At 30.5% G+C, this 27268-nt stretch overlaps 1 protein-coding gene across 1 annotated transcript in view; it reads left to right on the forward strand.

Annotated features, from left to right (window-relative positions):
- Positions 1–2547: 2547 nt before the first annotated feature.
- The window catches only part of SI (sucrase-isomaltase), a 91209-nt gene continuing 66488 nt past the window's right edge, over positions 2548–27268 (forward strand). The window contains exons 1-14 of the mRNA XM_072752316.1: positions 2548–2740; positions 4071–4188; positions 5249–5385; positions 10093–10210; positions 10540–10649; positions 11555–11706; positions 13054–13225; positions 15018–15117; positions 16244–16356; positions 19275–19400; positions 19992–20123; positions 20213–20332; positions 22205–22318; positions 26763–26847. Coding sequence (XP_072608417.1) covers positions 4071–4188; positions 5249–5385; positions 10093–10210; positions 10540–10649; positions 11555–11706; positions 13054–13225; positions 15018–15117; positions 16244–16356; positions 19275–19400; positions 19992–20123; positions 20213–20332; positions 22205–22318; positions 26763–26847 — 1597 coding nt within the window. The 5' untranslated portion in view covers positions 2548–2740. The remainder of the gene's footprint in view (positions 2741–4070; positions 4189–5248; positions 5386–10092; positions 10211–10539; positions 10650–11554; positions 11707–13053; positions 13226–15017; positions 15118–16243; positions 16357–19274; positions 19401–19991; positions 20124–20212; positions 20333–22204; positions 22319–26762; positions 26848–27268) is intronic.

Raw genomic sequence — 27268 nt, forward strand, 5'->3', positions numbered from 1 at the left:
GAATTCACTTTATAAGCAATTCATGAGCACATTACTTCCCTGGTCATAAAGTTAATGAATGGAACCAGAGCTAAAGTAAGAGGAGCTATGGACCAAAGTGAGCATAGGAAAGGCAAAGGCCAGTTCACAGGACCAGACATGGAAACCTGGATATGAAATAGAAGGCATGAAAATTTCAAATCACATAAAGCTTTTTAAATCAAGAGGACAAACAGTAGTATTTAAAATATTTCTACAAATTAAAGGAAATCTAAAAGATGTTTAATTAAAACTTGACAGATATACAGTTTCAGTTCAAAGAAATGAGAAACTGGAGTGTTTGATCTCACTTTTAGAAGAGCAAAAGGGTGAACAAATTGCTAATTACTTACTTTATTTTGAACCAATCAGAAAGCCTAAACTGCAGGAAAAAAACTAACCTCAGTTTTAGGACTGATCCATGTTGTTGCATGAATCAATATTCATAACTTTTATGCTGTGTAGTATGTTAGGGTTAGGCACCTTAGTTGTTTCCAATTTGGGGAAATTACAAAGTTTGTATAAACATTGATGTAGAAAATTTATAATCAACTTGTCTATATTTACTTGCTGGGATTTTTACTGCAGTTATATTAAATATGTAGATCTAATTGTGAAAAATAAACAATTTAACAATACTGAGTCTTCTAATCCATGAATAATTTATCTCACCATTTATTTAGATCTTTGATTTCTTTTATCAACATTTTGTTGTTTTCAGAATAGATATTCTGCATATATTTGATACGGGGTATAGATTTATACCCACATATTCATTTTTCAAGCTATCATAAATTATCTATATATCCCTTTACATCTGTTTGTAAAGATATATGCTAGATATATGTCTATAGGTATATAGGTAATATTTATCTATATATAAATAAATTTAAATATATATTTAGATAGAATATCTAAAATTCTAAATATATATAAATATATAATATATATGTACATATATAAGTATATACTATATTTAGTTTCAGTTTCCAAATGTTCTTTGCTATTTTGTAAGAACATGATTGGCTTTTGTATATTAACCTATATCCTGTGACCCTACTACATTCACATCTTGCTTCTAAGGGATTTGGGTAGTTTTACTGAATTTTCCACATACATAATTATGCATTCTTTGAATAGAGAGTAAATCTCTCATGATTTCTATTACATTGAGCTTAGTTTGTGCCCACTGAGTCAATCTAGAATGATTCTAATGTTATTTCCATATACTGCTCTTTATATATTGGAAGTTCTCCTTTTTATTCCCCGGATTCTTTTTTTTTTTAAGATTTTATTTATTTATTCATGAGAGACACAGAGAGAGAGATGCAGAGACACAGGCAGTGGGAAAAGCAGGCTTTCCTCAAGGAGCCCAATGAGGGAGTGATCCCAGATCCTGGGGATAACGCCTTGAGCTGAAGGCAGATGCTCAATTGCTGAGCCACCCAATTGTCCCAACCCCAGATTCTTGACAATAATCCATACATTCACTTCGACTGTTTCTCCTTAAACTCATATTCAGGTTGCCTCAAAAAACCAGTTACTTTACTTTGTATGAACACATTATTTTATTTGTATATTCCTTTTAAAGAGTATGTTTATTTGTATATTCCTTTATTATTCCTTTATTATTGGTGCAGTTGTATATTTTAATGTATTTTATTGTATTATTTTATTGTATATTCCTTTATTTTATTATTTTAATGTATATTCCTTTTAAAAAGTAGTGCCCAGATTGTGTGCAGAACTCTGACACTAAGCATTTCAGATTGTATCTATGATAGCAGAACCGCAATAATAATAGACTATATTAGTGCATATCTCATGATGAATCTGTGGGTAGGTATTTTTATTTCCTCTTTGTAAAGTGACTTAGTCTTAAAAACATTAACAAATTTGCCCCCAATTTCTTAGGAATATGTAGTAGACCTAGCATTTATATATACGTCTCTTGTATCAAATCTTTTGATCTTAAACACTATACTGGCTTAAATCAGTAATGTAATTGATACCATAATTTTTACTGTATGAAATGGTGTTTAGTATAATTTTTATAATGAAATATGTGCCTTAAATAAAAAATATATAAATAAAATTTTTATTTCTGGATTACTTATTTATATAACTCTACTTTTACATTGTATTCTAATGGATCTGTTCAGCCCGTCAAACTTAACATTAATAGTGAGACACAAGAGAGAGCTTTTATTTTAGCATTACTTTTTATATTATCTTCTATTTTATAACTATGTTATATATCTTCTATTAAATATTATCTTCTGATTGTTCTGGCAAATGTTTTTCAGATCCTACTTTACCAGTGTTTCTACTTTTTAGTGATAGTTTAAATTTCACATAATTTGGTGAAATAATTTTCAAACTATATAAATAATGAAAGACATAAACTTTTGAAAAAATATAAATAAATACTTTTATACTTTTGGACTAGTTAATAGCTTCCAGAAATCAAAGACTATCTGAGGGCTTAATTATTAATTGACTTATGTTTCTAGACAGAAATATTTATGCAGCTATTTTCAGGGTTACATGTTTTTCCAATGCACGTTGAACAGAAGTTTATTAAATACTGATAGGCCAGTGAAGATGCAATAAAACTTTATGAGTAGCTTAATATATAGCTGAGCAGTTTCCTTGATCATTACTTTGGCAGTCTTACTCAACTCTGGTACAACTTAGCAAACAGAACAGGCTATGAAATAAGGTAAGTTTGCAAATCATATTTCTTTGTTTCTCTCATGTTTCCAAGTAATTTTTCCCCTTATTACGTGTTAGCAATACTCCTGTTTATAGGTGATTGATTAAAATAGAAAGCATAATATATTTTCATTTGTCATTTTAAATATATAGTCCTTATACTAAAACAGGACAAAATATTTTTAGTTTTTCTTAAAGATATGAGAGTAGCATATGAACAATTTTAGTACTGATTGTATATGAGTACTCACATGAGTAATTTAATTTTAATACAATAATTTTGTTGTGATTCTTCTAGATAAAAGGTTTCCTTTGAAACAAGATGCATTTTTGTTTTTAGACTTTTCTTAACAATAGAAAGGCACAATTCTTATTGACTTCTTGATACCAAAGTAAGATAAAACTTTCAGTGAGATAAACTTATTTAAAGTTAAACATTAAATTCAACTGTGTCTTTTCTCAGAGAACATTGAGCAATTCAGTTTCATTTTCTTAACAGCTTCATATATCCCCTTGTAAGCCTAATTTACACTTGTGTCTTTGAAGATTACAGATTCAATAAAGAACTTTCATATGTGTAATAGGAAACCATACGCTAAAATTGAATGCTAATGCTTACTTGATGTCAGGCTCTGAACTACTTCCATGATTATTGTTATTAAGAATATAATAATACTGGAGTGATGGGGTGGCACAGTCATTTAAGTGTCAGACTCTTGGTTTTGGCTCAGGCTCTGATCTTAGGGTTGTGACATCAAGCCCTGTGTGAGGCTCTGAGCTCAGTGTGGATTCTGCTTAAGTCTTTCCCTCTCCCTCTAATCCTCCCTCCCACTTTCTCTCTCTGAAATAAATAAATAAATAAATCTTTTTTTTTAAAGAATATAACAAAAAAATTTAAAAATTAAAAACAAAACAAAACAATCCAATTAAGGAAATTAACATATACATTAATAAAGGCAATAGATTTGTTATGTGGTATGGTAAGATGGAAAAAGATAGATTAACTCTGCTTCTAAGAGTAATAGGGAAGGACGCATCAAGACCATGCATAAATTGGGACCAACCTAGAAGAGCAAAAGTGGAAGGATTAAAGAAAGATTAAATAGTATGCACTTGGGGCACCTGGGTGGCTCAGTGGTTGAGCATCTGCCTTCAGCTCAGGTCATGATCTCGGGGTCCTGGGATCGAATCCCACATTGAGCTCCCCACAAGGAGCCTACTTCTCCCTCTACCTGTGTCTCTGCCTTTCTCTGTATCTCTCATGAATACATATATAAAATCTTAAAAAATATATAAATACATATTTATTAAATATATAATTTCCTTTTTTTCTTTAGATGGCAAAGAAGAAATTTACTGGATTAGAAATCACTCTGATTGTCCTTTTTGTTATAGTTACTATAATAGCTATTGCCCTAATTGCTGTTTTAGCAACTAAGACACCTGCTGTTGAAGGTAACTAATGTTAAAGATACTTACACATTATAGTGAAGTTAAAAAAAATTTACCCCTTAATAGTTACGGATTTTTAAAAGTAAATCTGCATGAGATGAAACATGTGAAGAAAGATCTCAAGTAAGTTACATAATTATTCCAAATTTTTCTATCCATTATAGTTATTTCAATGAAGAACTGTTGTAATTTTTTGGTTTGGCTTTCAGATACTTGCAAAAGTAGGAGGAGGGGTGGAGAATCTGGGGGGGGAACATCCTCTTTATTTTAGTCTCATTTTTGTTTCAAAAGAAACAGATGATGTATAACAAAAACAGGTAAAAGGAAGGTAAAACAAAGCTTGAAGTGTTTATCATTTTTTCTGAATATTTCTATCCTAATTCAGAGTAAATGCTTACTACTCTGATCCAACTAATCTCTTTTTTCCCATCATTCTCTCTTAGAAAAGATGTTCTGATTATCTTCTAGTCTAACTTAGTTTTCTACTGCTATTAGGCATTTGTTTTACCTTCTCCTAGTTAACTGAAAGCTCACTACATTGTGGCGTGATCATTTTATCTTTACTATATCTTATTGCTGGCAAGTTCTTATTATATAGAATTGGGATTTATTTTTCCTTATAGTTCCCTGCTTTCTTTACTATTTACTTCAAGGTATTGTTTTCTTCCTATTTCTCCCTTTTTTGCTCTAATTCTTACCTCCTTTTCTATATCCTTTTCCCATCCATATTTCTCCTTCTTCTTTCTTGATCTATAAAACACATATTTCATAAATGTGGTAAAATGAACATTTTGCTTCCTTTTGAATCTACCTCAAGACTTTCTGTGATAATATTTTGTTTTTCTGCAGAAATAGTCAATAGGGCTCTGCACAGTCAAATTTTAAATATTGTTTCAGTATCTTCTTTTGGTAATTAGGACTTGAATTTGTGGGGATTTAATTAGTGTAAAATTTATTTTTCTTATATATAAATTAATGTATTCTTTCAATGTAAGGTATTTATTACCCAAATAATCTGAAAAAATGCCATGGTTTATTTTATTGATCTCTCTCTCTTTCCTAGCAATTAGTAATTCTACTTCAACTCCACCTACCACTCGTACAACCACTGTGTATCCTAGTTCAGGAAAATGTCCAAGCGAGCTAAATGATCCTATCAATGAGAGAATAAACTGCATTCCAGAACAATTTCCAACACAGGTCTGCAACAAAAGACTTTAATTTTTTATGAATATATATATAATAGTAATTATATTAAGATAATTGCTCAATATTGGATCAATTCCATATTTTTAAAAGCTCTAGTCATCATTAGGCTTCATTTATCTTTTTATTACTGCTCCATATAAAGAGATGAGAGATAATTGAAGTTGATGAGCTTGCTTTTCTGTACTTCTAATCACTTTAAGTTAACAAGTTAATATTTTTCCATGCTTAATAAGCTATTGTTAATTTTAAAAACCTTTATGAAATTCTATCCTTGCAAATCTACACTTTAAAAAAGTATAGCCTTTGACCATATAGAATGTTTGAGAGACAATATGAATACTCCATAAAAGTATTTGTAATGATGGTACTAAGAAGTGTCTGGAAAATGAAATAATACTGATATTTTGGAAAATTATTATTAGTTTTTTATTATTATTTGGTAGTTTGGGAGAAGAAGCTCAAATGGAGAAAATTAAGGGTAACTTAATGGGTTCATGTAACCCTAAGTTGACTCTTCCGTGGTCTTCATAATATATGTGGGAATAAAGGTCAATGAGAGTGTGTGTGTGAATATGTGTGCATTCACATTTTGCAGTATCTATGTATTGTATGTAATCAATAATATATTATGATATATACTAATGTAAATATATATTAATCAGTGCTTTTAAATATTATATGTTATATACATATTATAATATGTACATCTATAGCATATTATTATATACATGTAACATGCATATCTATAATATATGTTAAATCTATAATAAACATATCTAAATCTCACCTCTCTCCCTCCATCACAAAAATAATTAAATTAACAGTAAAATTTCTATTAGCCTTATCCTACCATTGCAACCTCATAATTAACACATAATTTTCTGATTAATTTGCAGTGAAAAGTTGCACATAGATGAGATTTTTCTTAGGACAACATTAGGAATAGTGGGTCTTTGTAACTGATAAAAGAGCTAGATAAATAGTGTTTAATGTGACATGCTAAGATAATTGTCCAGATATTCTCTTCAGGCATATTCTCCTTAGGAAACAGTTGAAGCTTAACATGGAATTCTATTAGGAACAATATTGGCTGCTAAGATCTTAAAGGGAAACAACATTTCAAAGCCAAAGGTTTAAGGTTTTGATGCCTGCTGTTTTTAATGTCAGTCTGTTTGGTTGCTAAAGAGTGTTTTCAATGTGAAACAAGTTAAATTTATGAATTTAGCAAATTTCAGCTAATGTAATTTGTCATTTAAGAAAAGAAGGTGAACTTAATTTAAGAGCAGCTATAATTCTACCCAGAGTGCATAAGTCAGCCTGGACTTCTGTAATAAAATGTTAAGCTAGGTGGCTTAAAAACAGACCTTTATTTTCTCACTGTTCTGGAGGCTAGAAATCAAGATGCCATCAGGGTTTGTTTCTAGTGAGACTTTTCTTTCTGGCTTGTAGACAGCTGCATTCTTGTGTCTCCACATGGTCTTTCCAATGCACAGGTCTTTCCATGCACAGAAAGAGAGAGAGACAATATATATGTGACCATGCTCTGGAGTCTCTTCTTTTTATCAGAGCACCAGTCCTATCAGATTTGTACACCAGTCTATGACTTCATTTAACCTTTATTACCTTCTGAAATGCCCTATCACCAAATACAGTCACTTTGGGGTTAGGGGATTAGGGCTTCCTAATTATGAATTGTGGGGGGACTCAATTCAGTCCATAATACAGTCCATCTGTATACCGTAATATAAATATTGTTACATATATTTCTATATGCATACTCACACACATATAATAAAGATAAGAACATAACAAGTGTATTGTATTTTTACCTACCAAAGTTTATGCCTATTGATGTGTTTTACTTTTTTTGTTTTTTCAAATTAAGAAGAAAATTGAATTCACTCATATGTGGAATAATTAGAAAAGGCATAATTAGATGTAGATACACTGTGGAGAAAGCTGTGGAGAAAGCTTTAATATTTGACTACTGAGCAAAGGTGAAAAAAAAAGAGAGAGGGGGAAAATCAAGAAACAGAGTATTAGCTATAGAGAACTTACTGATGGTTACCAGAGGGGAGGTGGATGCGGGGCGGGGGGCGGTGAAAAGGATCGTGAGGATTAAGGAGGGTGCTTGTGATGAACACTGGGTATTATAAGGAAGTGTTGAATCAACTATATTGTACACCTGAAACTTATATAACACTGTATCTGAACTAAGTGGAATTTAAATAAAAACTTAAAAAAATTAGGAATTAAAATAAGAGGGGAAAATACCTGAAATCTTGAAATCTAGGCAAAATGACTAACCGTAAATAACCAATATCGAAATCTATAAAAAATAAACCAAAATTTACTGGGTGTTATGCTATATGTTGGCAAATCAAACTCTAATAAAAAATATACAAAAATACCCCCAAATAAACCAAAATTATTCATTTTAAAAGCAACAATGAGGATATACATTTTTAAATTAATATTTTGGTGTGTATATGTAGTGGTATGAGGGATGTTCTCCAAAAATTCATGTCTACTTGGAGCCTTAAAATATGACTTTATTTGGAAATAGGAATATTTGCAGATGTAATTAAATGTTAAATGAGGTTATGCTGGAGTGGGATGGGCCCTAAATCCCATAGCTGGTGTCCTTATAAGGAAAGGGGATGACATACAGAGAACTACAGGGAAGAAGGCAGAGTAAAGATGGAAGTAGAGATTGGAGTAAGGCATCTTCAAATCAAGAAATTATAGATTACCAGGAGCTATCAGAACCTAGGAACAGGCAAGGAAGCAGTCTTCCCTAGAGCCTCAGAGGGAGCATGGTTCTGCCACCACCTTGAAGCAGGACTTCTAGACTCCAGAACTGTGAGAAAATACATTTCTGTTGATTCAGACAATCCTGTTTATGGCTGTTACAATACCTAGTAACCCAATACAGTATGTTTGGAAGAACTTCATCTAATTCCATTTTAATGTATATTTTCTATTTTAGCAAAATGTGATTGTAATTTGCTTATTTATTTTTTTCTTAGAATCTTACACATTCCCAAGTCAGTGTATCTACATCTAATTATGCCTTTTTGTTTGTACCAACCTTTTTAAAAAGTCTTTTAGAAAGACTACTGTAAAGGGAAAATTGCCTGATAGAAGTCACACATATTTTATATTCTGATAGGTAATGACCCTCTAAAATATCAGAACCAGTTGTACTTACCATTTGCATGCATATGTGTATCTGAAGCCATTTTAATTTTGTGTTGTAGTAGGAGAGAAGTTAACATGTCAGCTACTAAAAATGTAGGCTTTAAACTTTTTTTCAAGGTCAATAACCAAAAAAAAAAAAAATACCATAGATGCTCATATGAAAGTGTTTCAAACTATTAAATTTAAATATTAAGTAGATTTTTAATTATACCAATGTTAGCACACAGCATTACCACTTTTGGTATATAAGCATTTAGAACTTTTTCCACTTCACATAATCTTTCCATACAGATCACAATACTACTCAAGAGTTCAGTGTTTTATATTATCCATTGGATATAAGGTCTTCAACTAGTTGAGACACCTGGCCCATAAATTAGTTTAACTAGTTTACTTAAGTACTGCACTAATAAGTGGCTGGAACTAACTGTCTTAAGCATTTTCTGTAGGCTTGAATTCAGGGCAGCCAAAATTCACTTGTAGCTTGTTACATAATTGATACACAAAAAATATTTCAATATTTCTGGGTTGACTACATGACAACAGAATAGATTATAATTCCTCATAGGGCAGGAACTTTTACTTTTTTATTTTAATTTTTTTAAAAAAGATTTTATTTATTTGAGAGAGAGGAAAAAAAAAGATAGAGGAGCAGAGGGAGAGGGACAAGCAGACTCTGTGTGCTGAGCATGGAGCCCAAACCTGTGACCCAGAGATCACAACCTGAGCCAAGATCAAGAGTCGGATGCTTAACCAGCTAAGCCACCTAGGCACCCAGGGCAGGACATTTTTTTAAAAAATATGGTCTCAGTAGTATAACTTGAGATCTGGGATTGTGATACCTTCAGCTTTGTTTTTAGTTCTTAAGATTACTTTGGCTACATGGGATCTTTTCTGGTTCCATACAAATTTTAGTATTATTTGTTCTGATTCTGTGAAAAATGCTGGTATTTTGATACGGATTGTATTGACCCTGTAGATTGCTTTATTCAAATAAAAAAATTAAAAGTTGGGGTACCTGGGTAACTCAGTCATTTAAGCGTTTTCTTTTGGCTCAGATCATGATCCCAGGGTCCTGGAATCGAGCCATGTGTCAGCATCCCGGCTCAGTGAGGCACCTGCTTCTCCCTCTCCGTCTGTCTGCTGCTGCCCCTGCTTGTGTGCTTTCTTTCTCTGTCAAATGACTAAAATAAATAAAATCTTAAAAAAACTTAATAGCAAAAAAACCCCATAGGTTTGTAATAATGTGTATTAATATGTTGATTTTATAAATCACAACTAAGAGCATCAATTCCTGGTAGGGTGTAAATTAATTCAAGTTTTATTTCTCCCAAGTGAAAGGAACAAGAAAATAGATGATGCTTTAACATATTCTTGAAGAAATAAGCTTGTTTTTCAAACATTTAATTCAAACATTGGAGTGAATGTTTTAGAAAAATAGAGCCTGCACATGATAAGAGTACTAACCTATGGTTCCTTTTATAAATGTTTTATCAGGCAGTTTGTGCAATGCGAGGTTGCTGCTGGAAGCCATGGAATAACTCTATTATTCCTTGGTGCTTCTTCGTAGATAACCATGGTTATAATGTTGGACAATTGACAGCAACAAGTACTGGTGAGAAATGTTCTGTTATTAGTGATCCAAAAGAATATATTTTAAGTGGAAAACAAAAAATATGTTTAAAATTTTTCTTTGGAAAAAAAAAATAAAAAAATAAATTTTTTCTTTGGACAAATATCTTAAAAAGAATCAAATGGAAAGTTTGTACATAAGAATGTTTAAATTGTTTATGTCAAGGATTTATTTTTTTGCATAATTATATTTTCCAAATAACAAAATAAGTCATTTTTTGTGATAAAGGAAATATTATTATAAAATATTTAATATTTTCTAATCTTTATAAATAAAATCATCAGTCATGACAACTTTTTTCTTCCTTTAAGGACTTGAAGCCACATTAAACAGGATATCTTCACCCACATTGTTTGGAAATGACATTACTCATGTTCTCTTCACAACTCAAAACCAAACAGCCAATCGTTTCCGGTTTAAGGTTTGTTTTTTTATTTATAAAGAGAAGTTAATTTTTAAAGCAGTTATGATCATACCCTTCATCTTACCAAGACATTTTTCCCTCTTAAGAACTATTTATTCCAAAGCAAAGGACTAATTGGGCTAGTTATGCCACTTACTTGAACCTGTGTACTGAACTGTAACATTAGTTTCTCCAGCAGTTAGAATTTCATACTATAGTCAGGGTAAAATATTGGATACAGTGTCTTGATAAGAATAGATACTCAATAAACTTTAGTAATTTTTATTATTTCAACCCAGACTAGGATGAAGAATTAGTTTACAATTTAAGAAACATTAATTGTGCTCTATAAATGGGCCTTATACTTATCAGTTCTTTTTTACTGGTATCACTTTTATTCATGGTTTTAAATAAAGTAATTCTTGCTATTTTTAAAGCAAGTTGTTTACTTGCATGGTCTTTTGGATTTGAATGTGAAAACAACACCGTACCTCTTGTATATTACTTTTTAAAGCAATTTCACAAGAATTAAGAGGGATTTTTTAAAGCAAATTTAAAATCTTCATGGGATTTCTAAGGGGATGAACACTGAAAAGCAATAACAATTTTTATATTCACAAAAACATGTATTCAAAAATAAATATTTGGTAATACTATCATTAATTTCTGTATATTTTAAATCAGTCAATACTAATCTTTATATTATATACAATACTTTTATAACCAATTCTATATTCCTTAATAATTTATACAATTCTGTGCATAACCATTCAACAATATTAAGTTTGACTAGATTAATAGCTCCTCTATTAAATTATTATATTTAGTATTTTCCATTCAAAACTTGCATTTGATAATTCAGAATTGAAAAGTGAAATAATGGTTTTGAATCAAATAATGCTAATTTGTTTAAATATTTGCAGATTACTGATCCAAATAACAAAAGATATGAAGTCCCTCACCAGTTTGTAAAAGAATTTACTGGAACTGCAGCTTCTAATACATTGTATGATGTACAGGTTATGAATAATCCATTCAGCATCAAAGTCATTAGAAAAAGCAATGGGAGAATTTTGTAAGTATCTTATTTTACATTTCTACAAGGTTAAATAACTGGTCAATTTTATTCTATTATCATAGAATTAGGAAAGTTTTAATTTTAAGGCATTTCTTGAAAAAAATAATTTCCTCCCCAGAGAGGGTGAGGGTACATCCTTGTAAAGAATAATGGAAAAAGAGTTTTATTTCCTGTGGATGAAAGGTATGAGAAGGTGAATGAAAATATACAAATTGGAGCCAACCAAAGGTGAAGGTAAAGAGCATCACTGATAGAATTTTAGCTTTGCCTATATTTTTACATGGCTAGAATTCTTATTGTGTCCTTTCCCTATTGCTTATCATATTTTGTTGCCAGTTAGTAGGATCAAATAGCTACTATTCAGAAAAGGGCTAATTCCCATAGTAATATTAAAAGAATTTATATATGCATATAGGAAATGTATATGAAAGCATATATAATAACTAAATTAAATATTGCTCAAATGCCTTCATTATGAATGTATTTTGAGGGATATTTGTAGCAAGGGTTTTAGTGATTTTCAAGATAAATGGTCTCATGTCTCTAAGAAGGTTAATTAAGCAGGTGTCAAGATCAAATCTTAGCAATTACTTTTCTTAAATATATTTTAATAATTTGCAATTGACATTATGTTAAATCACAAAAGTATTAAATACTATATAACATTTCTTGTAGTATATATTTGATATGCCTCAACCATACAGTCTTTTTCATTTTGGAAAAATTATTTTGAATTTCATTAATCCTAATACGTATGCTAGAGGTATGAAAGCCAGTATGCGACTGTATTTTAAAACTGTGTTTGGAGCAAGGCAGAACTGGGTTTGAAATCTGGCTCTGCTGCTTCCCAATTTGTCTCCTTAGAAAACATAAATTAATTTTCCCAATTTGTATTATTTGTAAAATGGAATTGATAATGGTAGTTATGGGGATGCCTGGGTGGCTCAGCGGTTGAGCATCTGCCTTTGGCTCAGGGCATGATCCTGGAGCCCTGGGATCAAGTTCCACATCGGCTTCCTGCATGGAGCCTGCTTCTCGCTCTGCCTGTGTCCCTGCCTCTCTCTCTGTGTTTCTCATGAATAAATAAAGAAAATCTTTAAAAACAATGGTAGTTATGCTTTAGGATTGTTATAAAAGTTAAAAGAAAGGATGTGTATGAAAAATCATATTGGTGGTGATGAAGCAAATTGTGTTGATGGAATTAACAAATTCTGTTTATGATGCAATTCATATAGTCCAAGAAATGATATTTAAAATGAAATATTCTGGATGATAACATAGACCCTTATTTGGTAGAAGATTTGTATGTTTCTAAATAATTTATTTACTTATTTTATTGTACAGGTTTGATACCAGCATTGGTCCCCTAGTTTACTCTGACCAGTATTTACAGATCTCAACCAAACTTCCTAGTGAATATATGTATGGTCTTGGGGAACATATTCATAAGAGATTTCGTCATGATATAAACTGGAAAACATGGCCAATTTTTACCCGGGATCAACTTCCTGGTGATGTAAGGAACTATCTTTTATTTTTTAATAAATAAAATATATTGGAGCAGTTGATAATTTTAGTCTATTTGAAACCATCCTTTACTGATGTCAGTGATACTTAATCCAGAAGCTTGTTTACTTTAGGGGTGAGGATTTATAGTAAAGTCCTAAATTAACTCAAAAAGTAACCAACAGATTTTATGAATACTTAAATAGATATAGCTAGTTTATGAATATTTTCTTTGATTTTGATTTTTATATTTTGTCATTGTCTTTTCAGTCCTTATGCTTAAACGTATCCATCGCGGGGCATCTGAGCTGTTGAGCATCTGACTCTTGATCTCAGCTTCGATTTTGATCTCACAGCTGTGAGTTCAAGCCCCATATTGGACTCTATGCTAAAGGGATGGAGCCTACTTAAAAAAACAAAAGGAAAAACAAAACAAAAATCTATCCATGACTAGTCATTGCACTAGAATAATTCTGAATACTGTATTCTATATCACTTTGCATTATATGGTGTCTGCTTATTTATTGGACATCAAGTTGTATATCTACACCTGCTTCTTCCTCTTCCAAAACATATGATAATCTTCCATACGTTTATATATCTGGGGATTGGTTCCTTTTGTAAACACTGAAACTTGAGGTTATCATTTGTACAATAAGTCACTGAGAGCTAATTTGAAGTTCAAACTCCTAAGAACTCCTCCCAAATTCCCTATGCGTAATTAGTCTTTATTTTCTAACCCTTTATTCATATTTTAGTATGACAGTCACCACAGGTTAGTATATGTATTTATATGTATCTGTACTTCTAAAATATGAGATTCTTCAGGACAAAGACCATATCATTAAAAAAAATATTTTTTATTGATTCATGATTGCTTTGAGTCAATTCTTAGTGATTTTTTAAAAAATGCTAGTGTTAACTGTTTCATTCCCTCAAATTAATAAGTGGATTGTTGCTTTAAAGATCTTCATTTGGTAGAGAACTATTATTAATAAACTGCTAATAATAATTCTAACAATTATTTTTATAGCATCACTATCTGTAATGAACACTTAATAAACACCAGGCTGAGAACTCCTTAGCTATACTCCATACATTCTTTCCTTTGAACTTCCATTTCCAGCTAAAAATTCTTTTTTTCCTTTACTTTTCAAGTGTATTTCCAGTTGGTCTCAACCATTTCACATACTCATTAGCTCTTAGCAAATGAACTGCAGAAGTTTTATGAGAATAGACATTACCTTGGAATTCCCTGAAGTGCCTTGGGCAAACATAGGGCATAATGAATAAATATGTGATTTTCTTATCATTAATAGCTTATTAAAACTCAATCATAATAAAACATAAAGTATTCTTAAAGAATAGTTTGTTATATGTTTTATGTATAAACATATTAATAATTAAAATGAGTTAATTTTTTTGCTACAGTGTTTCATATGGTTATGTACAGTAGAGGAAATTAGTATAGAGATATGAAGAGTAAATTACAGAAACAAATTGGAATAAAGGCTATTTTATTTATTTATTTATTTATATTTATTTAAGGATTTATTTATTTATTTAAGGATTATTTATTTGAAAGAGAAAGAGAGAAAGCACAAACAGGGCAGAAGGAGAGGGAGAAGCAGGCTCCCCACTGAGCAGGGAGCATGACATGGAGCTCGATCTTAGGACCTGAGACAAAAGCAGACGCTTAACTGACTAAGCCACCCAGGTGCCCCAATATAGGCCATTTTAAATATATAATTTTATTGTTTAAGTATACTTTAAAAATTATTTTTCAAATTTTTGCCATACAGAATAATAATAATTTATATGGCCATCATACATTCTTCATGTGTATTGAAGACGAGACTGGAAAATCATTTGGTGTTTTCTTAATGAACAGCAATGCAATGGGTAAGAGCAATTTTTCTGATAATATATTTCAATGAGGTTTAACTTCAATTTTAGAACCCTCTCTTATTCCAATCATAGGTATTGTATGTCAGAATACACTCTATTGGTAATGATTTATTATGTGAAATTATTACAAGCAGGTTTTGTAGTATGACAATGGAATTTTGCTTATCACTGTTTCTATTTTCGGGAGAGTGCACCATGTTATGATATTCTTGTCCCTTCAGGACTTTCTTGTCCCTTCAGAGAAACAATGAACACATTCATGAAAAAGAATATTCCTATTTCCACAGCCTCACTTGTTAAGATAAGTTAATGTACCACTATAACCATAAAAGAGAAAGGTCCATATGGGGAGAGAAAAGAGAAAAAAGGAAGATTAATTTTCTAGCTTATTATAATTCAATTAATATAGAATGTTTTTAAATGTTGTGAGTGCAACACTAATGTTTAGCAGATGAATCAGTGATAATAAAAAGCTACAAAATTGAACAATGTCCCAGCAAGAACAGTATATTTTATGGTTATCCAGGCATATTGTCTACAATCAGAAAAAATAAAAACTTTTATTCTTAGATATTAGCATGTGATAGGTAATATAATCTTTTAGAGAATCTTCAACCAAAATAACTGAGGGACGCCTGGGTGGTTCAGTGGTTGAGCATCTGCCTTCAGCTCAGGTCATGATCCTGGGGTTCTGGGATCTTGTCCCACATTGGGCTCCCCACAAGGAGCTTGCTTCTCCCTCTGCCTATGTCTCTGCCTCTCTCTGTTGTCTCTCATGAATAAATAAATAAAATCTTAAAAAAATAAATAAAATAACTAATTGAAATCCAATTTTAGAAAACAATATATTTATTGTAAAAGGACTGATCCTTTGCTATGCAGTTTCCAGGGGGAGACTCTGCCAACATCTGTAAAAAGAAACATCTGGGATATCCTATCATAAACCTCATATATGGTAGCATTCTATTATTCTCCTATATTCTGCCTATTTTCAGTATCTTATTTTACCTTAATCATTTAAAACAGTGTAAAAATATGTGGTTGATACGAAGCACTGCAATTATTTTACCACTGTGTTTATTTTTACTAATTATGTATGCTTCTCCAATTTTATTTGTAGAAATTTTCATCCAGCCTACTCCAGTAGTAACTTACAGAGTTACTGGTGGAATTCTGGACTTTTACATCTTTCTAGGAGATACACCAGAACAGGTAGTTCAACAGTATCAAGAGGTATGTTTTACATATATTTATAAAGTTATTTTCTACCATAATTTTCTTTCGTCTCACATGTCTAATTTTATTTAAGATATCTGCAGCTTCTTAGCTAAATATATTTTTAAATCTTACCATTTTTTGGGTATGAGTAGGTGGTTTTTATTTTTCCAATACCATGAAAACTATGTATATAATAAATGTCTATATTTCTGATATCAAATTTTTGTTGCTTCTAGGAAGCTGAGTTCAGGAGTTGGATTTCTTTGAAATAGTGCATATTAAATCTTTGCTTATTCATGACCTACTTTGGTGAGATAAAGCAGAGGGAAGTATCTTATATTCAAGGCTGAGGATAGGCAACAGATGTACAGGTCATATACCTTGTTGATAAAAATCCTAGAGGCAAGTGAGTTATAAGGAGGGCTAATGAAATTTGCTGTTAATTTGCTGCACAGTAGGTAAACTCCAGGAGAATTGGCTCTGATGCTCAGGCATAGAAAGACAGATTTTGAAATATAGTCTGGAGTCTTATATCTTCTAAGCAACTCCTCCTTACCTATTAAATAATGTCTTCATGTACCTAAATCCAAGATGGGTTAGAGAGTTAAGAAATCCAGGGCTTACACTCATTTGGGGAATATGAATAATAGTGAAAGGGAATATAAAGGAAGGGAGAAGAAATGTTGGGAAATATCGGGAAGGGAGACAGAACATAAAGACTCCTAACTCGGGGAAACGAACTAGGGGTGGTGGAGGGGGAGGAGGGCGGGTGTTGGAGGGGAATGGGTGACGGGCACTGAGGTGGACACTTGACGGGATGAGCACTGGGTGTTTTTTTGTATGTTGGTAAATTGAACACCAATAAAAATTAATTAAAAAAAATAAAAAATAAAATAAAATTAAAAAAAAAATCCTAAAAAAAAAAAAAAAGAAATCCAGGGCTTATCTTGAGCCTGCTTCTAAAATATAACACTGTATTTCTTCTTTATAAGTTTTTTACGTGATCTGTGAATGTTGGAATATATAATTCCTATGGTTATTGCAGAAAAATAAATTATTTTTATTGGCATAAGATTTAAGGACTATACCTAAATTTAAAACTTGTTTAATTGATATATCTCTGATATACAATTCCCATTTGCTAAAATAATGTTAAAGGAGAATTACTATCAAAAACTTTCTTTAATTAGGATCCAAAAATGTGAAATGAGAGTAGGTATGGTTTTACACAAGTAAATAATTTACAGTGTCTAACATTTCCCAAATTGCTATTAAGAAATATGCATTTCAGAAAAGCACACAAAATTTACAGTCTGTCATACTAAGTCATAATTACAGTGCTAGGCTGAGCTTTAGACAGACTGTGCGTATGGTAATCGAACTATCAAAACAGGGGATAGTACATTTCAGAAAGAATTTTACATTGGGTTTGTGAGATATTAGCTTAGATTGTTATCTGTTACGTGCTGAGTAAAGTCTGTGGTCAGCAGCAGCTGAGCTTGAGTCATGTGTGGTGTATGAATACAGCACACATGTAGTATAGCATATAATGCACACTTGCTTCATTTTATGGATAGCCTTGCAGAGGCTTGATTTTTAGCAATAAGATACGTAGAATATGGCACAATTAATCACTGTGATGTAGATAATAGTTATGTAGATAATAGGCAAAAGAACTTTATTTCTTGTTTGAAGAAAAACAATTTTTTTTTGCATAAGCTAGCCCACTAGAGGTTTCAATATTTTAATATTTAAAATTTAATTCATTAGACTGACCAAATAGTTTTAAAAACAATGTTTATATATAAAGTTTAAAATAATATATAAATTAATATGATATATAATCATATTTTGTAAACCTTTATTCAAAATAAATTATGCCATGTATATATGATACACACACAAAGACATTTCAATTACATGTCCTAATATTTAATGAAATTCTATGAAGCCTAAGATATTTATGAAATGAGTTTTAAAATGCTAATTTTTTAGTTTTGATACTAATTTATTTTTAAAATAAATTTAGTGTTTAATGAGTAGAATACAATAATTCACTATGAGTAATTTTTTTAAATGTTACATTGTAGTTTTTTAGACATATATGATAAGAAATCATGGAATATATACACATGTGCCTATATTTAAAAAAAACCATCACGCCAATAAAGTCTTATGTTACAAATGTCTTTATATAACCTAATACTTTGTTTTAGTGAAAACGATTGCTATTAGTTACACCCATGTGCAAAATTTCCATGTGCAAAATTATGTCCTCTGTTGTGATGACACACTGATATGCTGTTGCTGCTGCGCACAGAGAGAGTGTGCACAGAAGAGACTCTTGTTGGCCCATGGGTGGGGGGGGAACCAATGCCCTGCATGTGAATGAGACAAGTACCTGATATAATAACTGGGTTAGAGCTTACAGAACACATATTTTATAAATATTTTGAAAATATTAATTTTTAGAAAAGGAGAAAAATATGTGCCAAAATATAAGGGGATATAAATTGTATACTTTTAAACATTTTTTTTTCTTACATGAGGACCATTTGTTCACTTATTCATTAATTCTATTGCTACAGGAAGTGAGGGTACGGTGGGACAATTTTCTTTTTTTTCTTTGATGCTATTTTTATATTCTCTTTTTTAACTTTGCATGCTCGGCAGAATATACCTTTGCAAATGCTATTTTATTAAGAGCTAACTTTCTAACTTTTTAACAAAACAGAGATTAGGGACAAAATGTAAAGTGTTTTATAATAAAGTTCTAATAGAATATCCAGGGCATAGAATTCAGGTAACACTAAATCTTTTTCAAAATATGTAATTTAACTCAAACACTAGAGATAACAGAATAAGAAACATATTAATAATAATTTTAATGCTCTTTATTGAAATTAATCAAATATTCTTTTACTTAATTAAAGCTCATTGGACGACCAGCAATGCCAGCATATTGGAGTCTTGGATTCCAACTGAGTCGCTGGAATTATAAGTCACTTGATGTAGTGAAAGAAGTGGTAAAAAGAAATAGAGATGCTGGCATACCATTTGTAAGTGGGATCAAGGGTTTGTGGGACTATAACACCAAGCTAAATATTATCACATAATTATAAATGTAGGGATTGTCAGCATTATATAATATGGTATAAGTATGAATTATTAAACTGCATTTTAATGATAAAGTGTTTTTAAACCCATACGCAAAGCCAAGTCTTCTTGAAATTTTAAGAACTGATTATGAGTTACATTAGAATAGAATATATTTTTAACAGTGAACGTGACATCCAGTTTTTTAATATGGATTAACTTTTACAGTCTATGTGCTTTTTAATATAATTAAAATGTAAAGCATTTTGTGCAATATGTATATTTTGTTTTCTATACAATGATTTCCATATATAAAATATAGTACTTATCCAGCGATCATCATGGAAACAAGCGTGAATAATCATTTAATGCTTATGTACTTTACAATTAAAATATTAGATTTATAAACAATTTCACTGTGTTTTTAGTGAAATAGAAGATCTAAGTTCATTTACTTTTTAATCATTATGTTTATAATACAAATTCATTGGACCTAAAGGTTAGAGTTAGTTCTTTCATTACTATTTGTTGAAATATACTCTACTAATTTTCAGGATACACAAGTCACTGATGTTGACTATATGGAAGCCAAGAAAGATTTTACTTATGATAAAGTTGCATTTCAGGGGCTCCCTGAATTTGTTCAAGATTTACATGACCATGGACAGAAATATGTCATCATCTTGGTAATGACATTATTTATTAATTTGTTTTTAGTATTTATGCATTTGTATCTTAATAGATTTTTTAATAGTTTTTTTCTTTCTATTGTTAGGACCCTGCAATTTCCATAGATAAGCTTGCCAATGGAGCAGCATATGAAACCTATGACAGGGGAAATGCAAAAAATGTGTGGGTAAATGATTCAGATGGGACTACAGCAATTATTGGAGAGGTAAATTATGATATTCATTAAAGTTGTGTTGCTGAGATATTCTGTTGGGTAACCACAAAGTTTTTGTAAGAGTATGTGTAAATACCAAATCAGGACTTGGTATTTTAATTGTGTAAAGAATTTTTTAGACAGAGGAAATATTTCAGTGATCTCTAAAACATTTTTTGTAAGAAGACAGGTAATTTTCAATGTTATGCACATTAAAACAAAACTAACAAAATATAACTTAATTACAAATTATTAGATTCTAGTAATTTGATGTGTAAAATAATTACTTATATAAATTGAATACTAGATATTAAATTTTATGATTTATGTTTAATCCTCATAATAAAATAATGAGATAGCTATGATTAGAATTCTTACTTTATAGGTGAAAAAATGAATTTGGGCATAGTAACTTTCCTAATGTCACAGAGCTAATATAAGCAGAGTTAGGAAACAGTAGATCTCAAATGCATAATTTTAACAAGAACAAAAATTCTTTTGGAGACACCTTTAAGACATATCAAAACTGTAAGGCCTAACTATATTGTCTTGGTAACTCCACTTCTGTACTTTAGTCAAAGGAAATAAAGTAAGAGATAATGTCGATTTATAAAAAACATGTTTATTATAGCATTATTTACTATAATGAAGAATATTCTAACACTTTTTATTACATTCATCAGTCAAAATTTCTGGTGAAAGTCTATTTCCATCAATAGGTTTCCATCAGGAAATAAAAGTTGAATTTTTTTTTCTCATAATGCCTATCAGTATCTCACAGAATATGCTTTGTTACGACCAGCTCCATTTGATATGGATGGATCAGGTCGCCTATATTCATAATTAGTATATGAAACAATATGATTTATTTCAGATCACCTTAAATGGAATTTCTCTTGCCTGTCATGATTTTAAGTAATAAGTAGATAATTTGAACAAGTATAAATCACAAAGAGATAGCATAATATGTACAGTGTTTAATAGCATGGACTCAGATATGTGTTTGCTATGTTTGAATTCCTCCTGTGCCACATATTAGTAGTGTGATCTTGAAAAATGTACTTAACTTCTCTGTTTATCACTTCTCTCACCTGCAGAGTGAGTTTAATTATAGTAAATAACTCGTCTGTAAAGTAGTGATTAAAAAATAATGCCTCTCTCCTATAGTTCTAGTGAAGATTAAATGAGCTAATAATTATAATAATTCTTGGAACACTACCCATCACATAACAAGTGTCATATTCTCATTAAACAAAAAATAAATATAAAAAGACTTCTTTTTACTTGAATTTATTGGAAGCAAATGCCTTTTTGGAAATTAAATAGTATACTTTCTTTTATCAGACAATGAATATATTATATAGTTTTTGTTTGTTTTTAACCTAACCTAGGAGGATGCTAAGATATAAATTTAGTTGCAATCAAAAGACCAGCCTTATTCCATGCTCTTATATTTTTGCCTTCCTATATGCTTTACGGACTTTATCTACTTTACTGTCACTTAAACGCATTTTAAAGTAGGCCTAAGATTATTATAAATACAGATGGTACAATGGCGCCTGAGCGGTTTAGTTGGTTGGATGTCTGACTCTTAATTTCTCATGTCATGAACTCAAGATTTTGAAATCCAACCTTGTGTCGGGCACCAAGCTGAGCATTGAGCCTGCTTGGGATTCTTGCCCTGTCCCCTGCCCTTCCTCCCCTACCCCCGTTCATACTTTTTCTCTCTCCCAGAAAAAGTAAAAGAGAAAAAGAAAGAAAAAATTTAAAAATATATGGATGGTACAGTATAATAACTTTAATATTTTTTACTATTTTCCACTCAATAACTGTATTATCACTATTTTCCTTTTATATGTGTATGTGAATGATCTATTATTTTAGGTATGGCCAGGATTAACAGTATTCCCTGACTTTACTAATCCAAACTGCATAGATTGGTGGGCAAATGAATGCAGCATTTTCTATCAAGAAGTGAAATATGATGGACTTTGGATCGTAAGTAGTTATTTTAAACGAGTAATTTTGAACAATTAATGTAGAATTATTTTTCTATAAAACAATTATTAAGTTGACAAGGTGTATTTTGTAATGTATTGAACATGAAACTAAAAAATTTTAGAATATTTTTCTAGAATGTATAAATTCAGAACTGTCATGTTCCTGAGTTAGAAAAGAATAAAAGCTAAAACTGTAAATTGAGAGTTTTCTTCTTCAGTAATACCCTTTATAGAATAAATTTCATTTCTGTCACAAGGTGCTATATTTTTCTGAGTCATAATTTATGTTTGAAAACAGTTAAGATTTGGAGATAAGTAATGCAATTCTAAAAATATTTATAGTCTACAGTATTCAAGCGATTGCCACAATGTGCAATGTGGGCTATAATAATAAATGAGTCCTCAGCCTTTAGAAACTTTCTTTTTAGTAATTTATGGGGTAGAACAAATCACAATTGCAGTAGGCAAAGTTTCTTTGAATGAAGTTTTATATCTATAACTATTGATTGCTTGCTTCTGGGTTTATTATATACAATGATACTGGATGATAGTCAATGATTTAGTGTCTTTTGTTATGGAAACCACAATCACATTTGGGGAATGAAACTAGTTGGTGATTCCAGAATTCTGTATTTCAGAAAAAAAAAATCTAATAAACCTGAATACAGAGAGACCATCAGGGATTTTATTCAAAGGTATTACAACTGCACAGAATTTTGGAAGGAGATAATGGGTGTCCTAGGGATAGCTATACTTTTCTTAGGCTGTATGGTTACACAATATCTCTACAATTGCTCATTATTCATTCAGTGATTATTTATTTAATCAGTTAACTTTGTTAAGAAGCATTTACTTTGCACCATCAATAATACAAGTACGCCGTGGAGAATACAAAAAAGAAAATTGTGTTTTTAGCTGAAAACCTGCAACTGAGTTAGAGGGTAGCATAATCTTCAGGATTATTTATGATGAATAAAATAAAGATAGAGAGTGAGGCTTTAGCTCTTTGACACAAAACTACTGAGATCACAATAATATCTAGTTGCTGATAGAAATAAAAACTTGCATTCCATTCTTGAGTTTTGTTTTTAGTTCTAGCCCCAATTTCAATGTATTACATGTTAAAAGTTTCTGGTTTCTTTTTTATTTTATTACTGTTTTTGTTTTTGCTTAGGAACAGTTTGAATCCATTAGAGCAGAGTTACAGCATAAATGACACTTTAGGAATAGTAAAAGAGAATCTGACTGTGCTGTACATAGAGAATACTTCATTTCCTATAGCCACTGAAGACAAATACTTGATTCATCTCCAAAGAGAGGGAGGGGATGGGACGAGGAAGAGCATCTGAGAAAGGCAGAGTTGTTCTCATACTAATACATAAGCATTTGATTGAGCTTAAAAAGCAAAACACATGATAATCAGTATGATTTCAAAAGTCACTAAGCATCACTGAATTAATTTATATGATGTATAAGCAGTGGTTATTCTGCTTCCAATTCTTACTTGAATAACTGCCAAATCCTACTGCTAAACTGGTTCCTTAATTCTTTCACTTTCCTCAGATTTGTTCTGATAGGATGAGCATACAGTAAAAAGTATTGTTATTTAACGGCTGAAATTTTATTTTATGTCAAATTTAAAAGTAGTGTTATAATTTACTAGATTTCTAATTTAAATTCCATGCTATTGTTTTGAATTTTAGTGTAAACATCACAATCACTTCAGAAAATTATGTGAGCTTAATTGTCATTGAAAGAATAGATTTTTGCATAACCATGTTATGTACTTGAATTATCTCTTATGGCATCATTCTTGACATAATCTTTTCTACATTTCATCTTTGCCAAAAGGCCAAGAAGTGATTCAGATAATCTTCTAATACTTGAAAAATAAGAGCCTAATTCATTTGGTGCAATTAAGACTGAAGCTGTGATTTTAAAATAAAAGATTAATCAATATTTTTTAAATTCAAAGATCATTTCCACCTTTTATGAATAAATATACATATTGTGATAATGTTATTATTATTATTTCTTTCTTAAAAAACTAATAACCAGTATTCTTCCAAAAGAAGCTCAATAATTTAATATATACTACTAGGAAACTTAAAATTCAATGAGGAGATATATCCAAACAACTCATATATCTAAATGACCAGGGTCTATTTTGGAATATTCTTTACATTTTATAGGCTTCTATAACAATTGAGTTATTTTATAAATTTTTTGAAAAATTGGGTTATTTTTATTTAAATTGATTTTTAATGTGAAGCTATGGAATGCCAACAGGTTTTTAAAAAATTTTTGTTAGCCACCAAACTTTCATACACAATTTTCAATGGATTTTAAAGAAAAGAATCTTTAGAAACATCTCTAAAAATTTTGTTGACAATTCTAGGAATGGTAGTTACTCGATTTGGTATAATTTGAATGATACTTGAATATCTGTCGGTGTACTTATTACTGTTAATGCACTGAGGCTTTTGCCACATGATTTCCACTGCTTTGAATCTGCTGGTTGTAATATTAAAAATACTGATTGAGTTCATTTCTACATAACATTAAATACATGTAGCATCACTTAATGTATGTAAGTTAGAGAAAAATGTTTTCAGAATTTTCAAAAGTGTAAATATACAAAGTACATTAAAAGGGATATTAATAAATTCGATTACATTATGTATAGTATGTTTAATATATTTATAATACAATCTTGCCAAGTAGACAGGGTGTTTTAAAAATAAATAATCAAATAACAAATATTGCATTTGTTGTAAAATATGGTTAAAATAGTATAAAGGTGTTTATTTTTTTCATTTAGCAGGTTAATACATTTATTTTCTTGAGAACACAAGATTCTTTTCCCTTATATTGTGAATTGGTGAAATAATACATTTGATTTAGTCTTGCTAAGATAGTTGTATGATAAAACAAATATTTTATTTTGTTTTTTTAAATATTTACTTAAATTCTAGTTAGTGAACATACAATAAAATATTGATGATTAAACAAATATTTTTTATAAATTTTTCATGTGAAATAAATAATCTTTAAAATTGTCTATTCTTAAATTACATGAATAATGTCTATTTTGAGCAAATGCTTGAAGATCTTGTAAATTTTCTTGCAAATTTTCAAATATGTAATTCACATAGAATAACATAAATTTCAGAGTTAAATGTTTGCCTTGTATTTTCTCAAGAGTAATTATATACAAAGGATGTTAAGTGGTTTAGAAAGTCTTAAAATGTAAAATAATGCAATTCAATTCCCAATTATGAATTTCAGCAGCTGAAGTTGTATTTAAATTTAATTGGTGAACTCATGAAGAAAAAATATTTAAGATCACCTAAAATTATTGGCTGTGTAATTGTAGTATGTCTTTATATTAATTTCGCTAGACATAGGAAAATAAAATTGAATAGAATATTCCAGGTAATTTCAATAAAATAACCCCAATACTTTAGAATAACCACATACTTTTTCTTCTTTATGACTATTAAGAAAATATTTGGATAATGGAAACATTTATCTTTTAATATCTGTTATCACAATGAGAAATTTATTTTGTTCCTCCTTTAAGCAACCTTAGTTTTTCACATTAATTCCATCTGAGCATAATGTGGATAACAGAAGGGAAGAGTAATAAAGAAAATATATTTCTTCTGAGGAAAATAAAATTAACAAGGGACTTGACTGAGTGTGAAGAAAGTCTATGCCTTTGTGAGAGCAGAGACTACATATTACAGAGTTGTGGAAAATAAAGTTGAAAAATTATAGAAGTGCTTCAATGCAATTAGCAGAGGAGAAAAAATTCATTATTTCTTGATCATGTGTAGTGTGAAATATAATTTTATATACATTATCTTTGCCCTTCAAAGACTTTATTTAAAGTCATGGTCACAGAGCTATGATGTGGCAAGACAATATTGGGGACTTAGGTTTTGTCTATAAACACAGCTCTTCCTCCAAGAGATGTTTAAGTCACTGGTTCTCATAATATGGTCCAGCTGCCCTAGGGTTCCCTGAGACTCTTACAGGGATTCCGTAAGGTCCTGACTGTTTTCATTAGAATACTAAAATGCTATTCACCTTTTTTTCACTTTCATTCTCTTATGAGAGTTTAGGAATTAAGGGCTAGGCAAAAAGTGGTGTGCCTGCTGCCACCAATGCACATCTAGAAGCTAGCTAAATGTTAGCTGAAATGAGCAAACTATGTTGAATAAATGAATGTGCTAGAAATGTGTACAGTGATGGACTCACAGTGAAAAGACTGATTTAACTATTGAGAAAGTTGCTTGAACTTATAATTCATGTTTTACATGTATAATTAAATCTAAGTAAATTAAAAACATTTTGGTTATATACAGTCTCTGAATTCTTTCTAAGATACCTTCTGTTATTATTTAAAATCAGCTGTTCTTTATGTTATATCCATGCAGGACATGAATGAAGTTTCCAGCTTTATTCAAGGTTCAAAGAATGGATGCAATAACAACAAACTGAATTATCCACCTTTTACTCCTGGTAAATTTTACTTGGTTATTTACTTACCATTAACTGAGAATAACTTGCCTTGTTGTCTGGCAAATTCTAGCATATATCTATAAATCACAAACTCTGATACAATTTTGAGACCCTGAAATCAATGTGATTTTTGTTGGTTTGTTTGTTTCTGTTTTACATTTGAGCCAAAATTTTAATGCTTAAGAAAGGAGGCTGATTTTAAATCTTGGTATAGCATATTGATTTTATCACTGATAAATTGCCCATGATTAAATAATCAATGAAAAGAAACAAAATTTCTTTGAAATTACAATTTAAATGATCAAATTCTTACCGTGAGCACTATGCTGTAAGTCTGTGCAGTTTTTAGGATGAACCTAATGTGAATAGTTACATCTCACATATTCTAAAAAACAAGTTTTTCATCATTAAATGTGGGTAA

The sequence above is a fragment of the Vulpes vulpes genome, chromosome 3 (assembly GCF_048418805.1).
Source record: "Vulpes vulpes isolate BD-2025 chromosome 3, VulVul3, whole genome shotgun sequence".
Lineage (NCBI taxonomy): Eukaryota > Metazoa > Chordata > Mammalia > Carnivora > Canidae > Vulpes > Vulpes vulpes.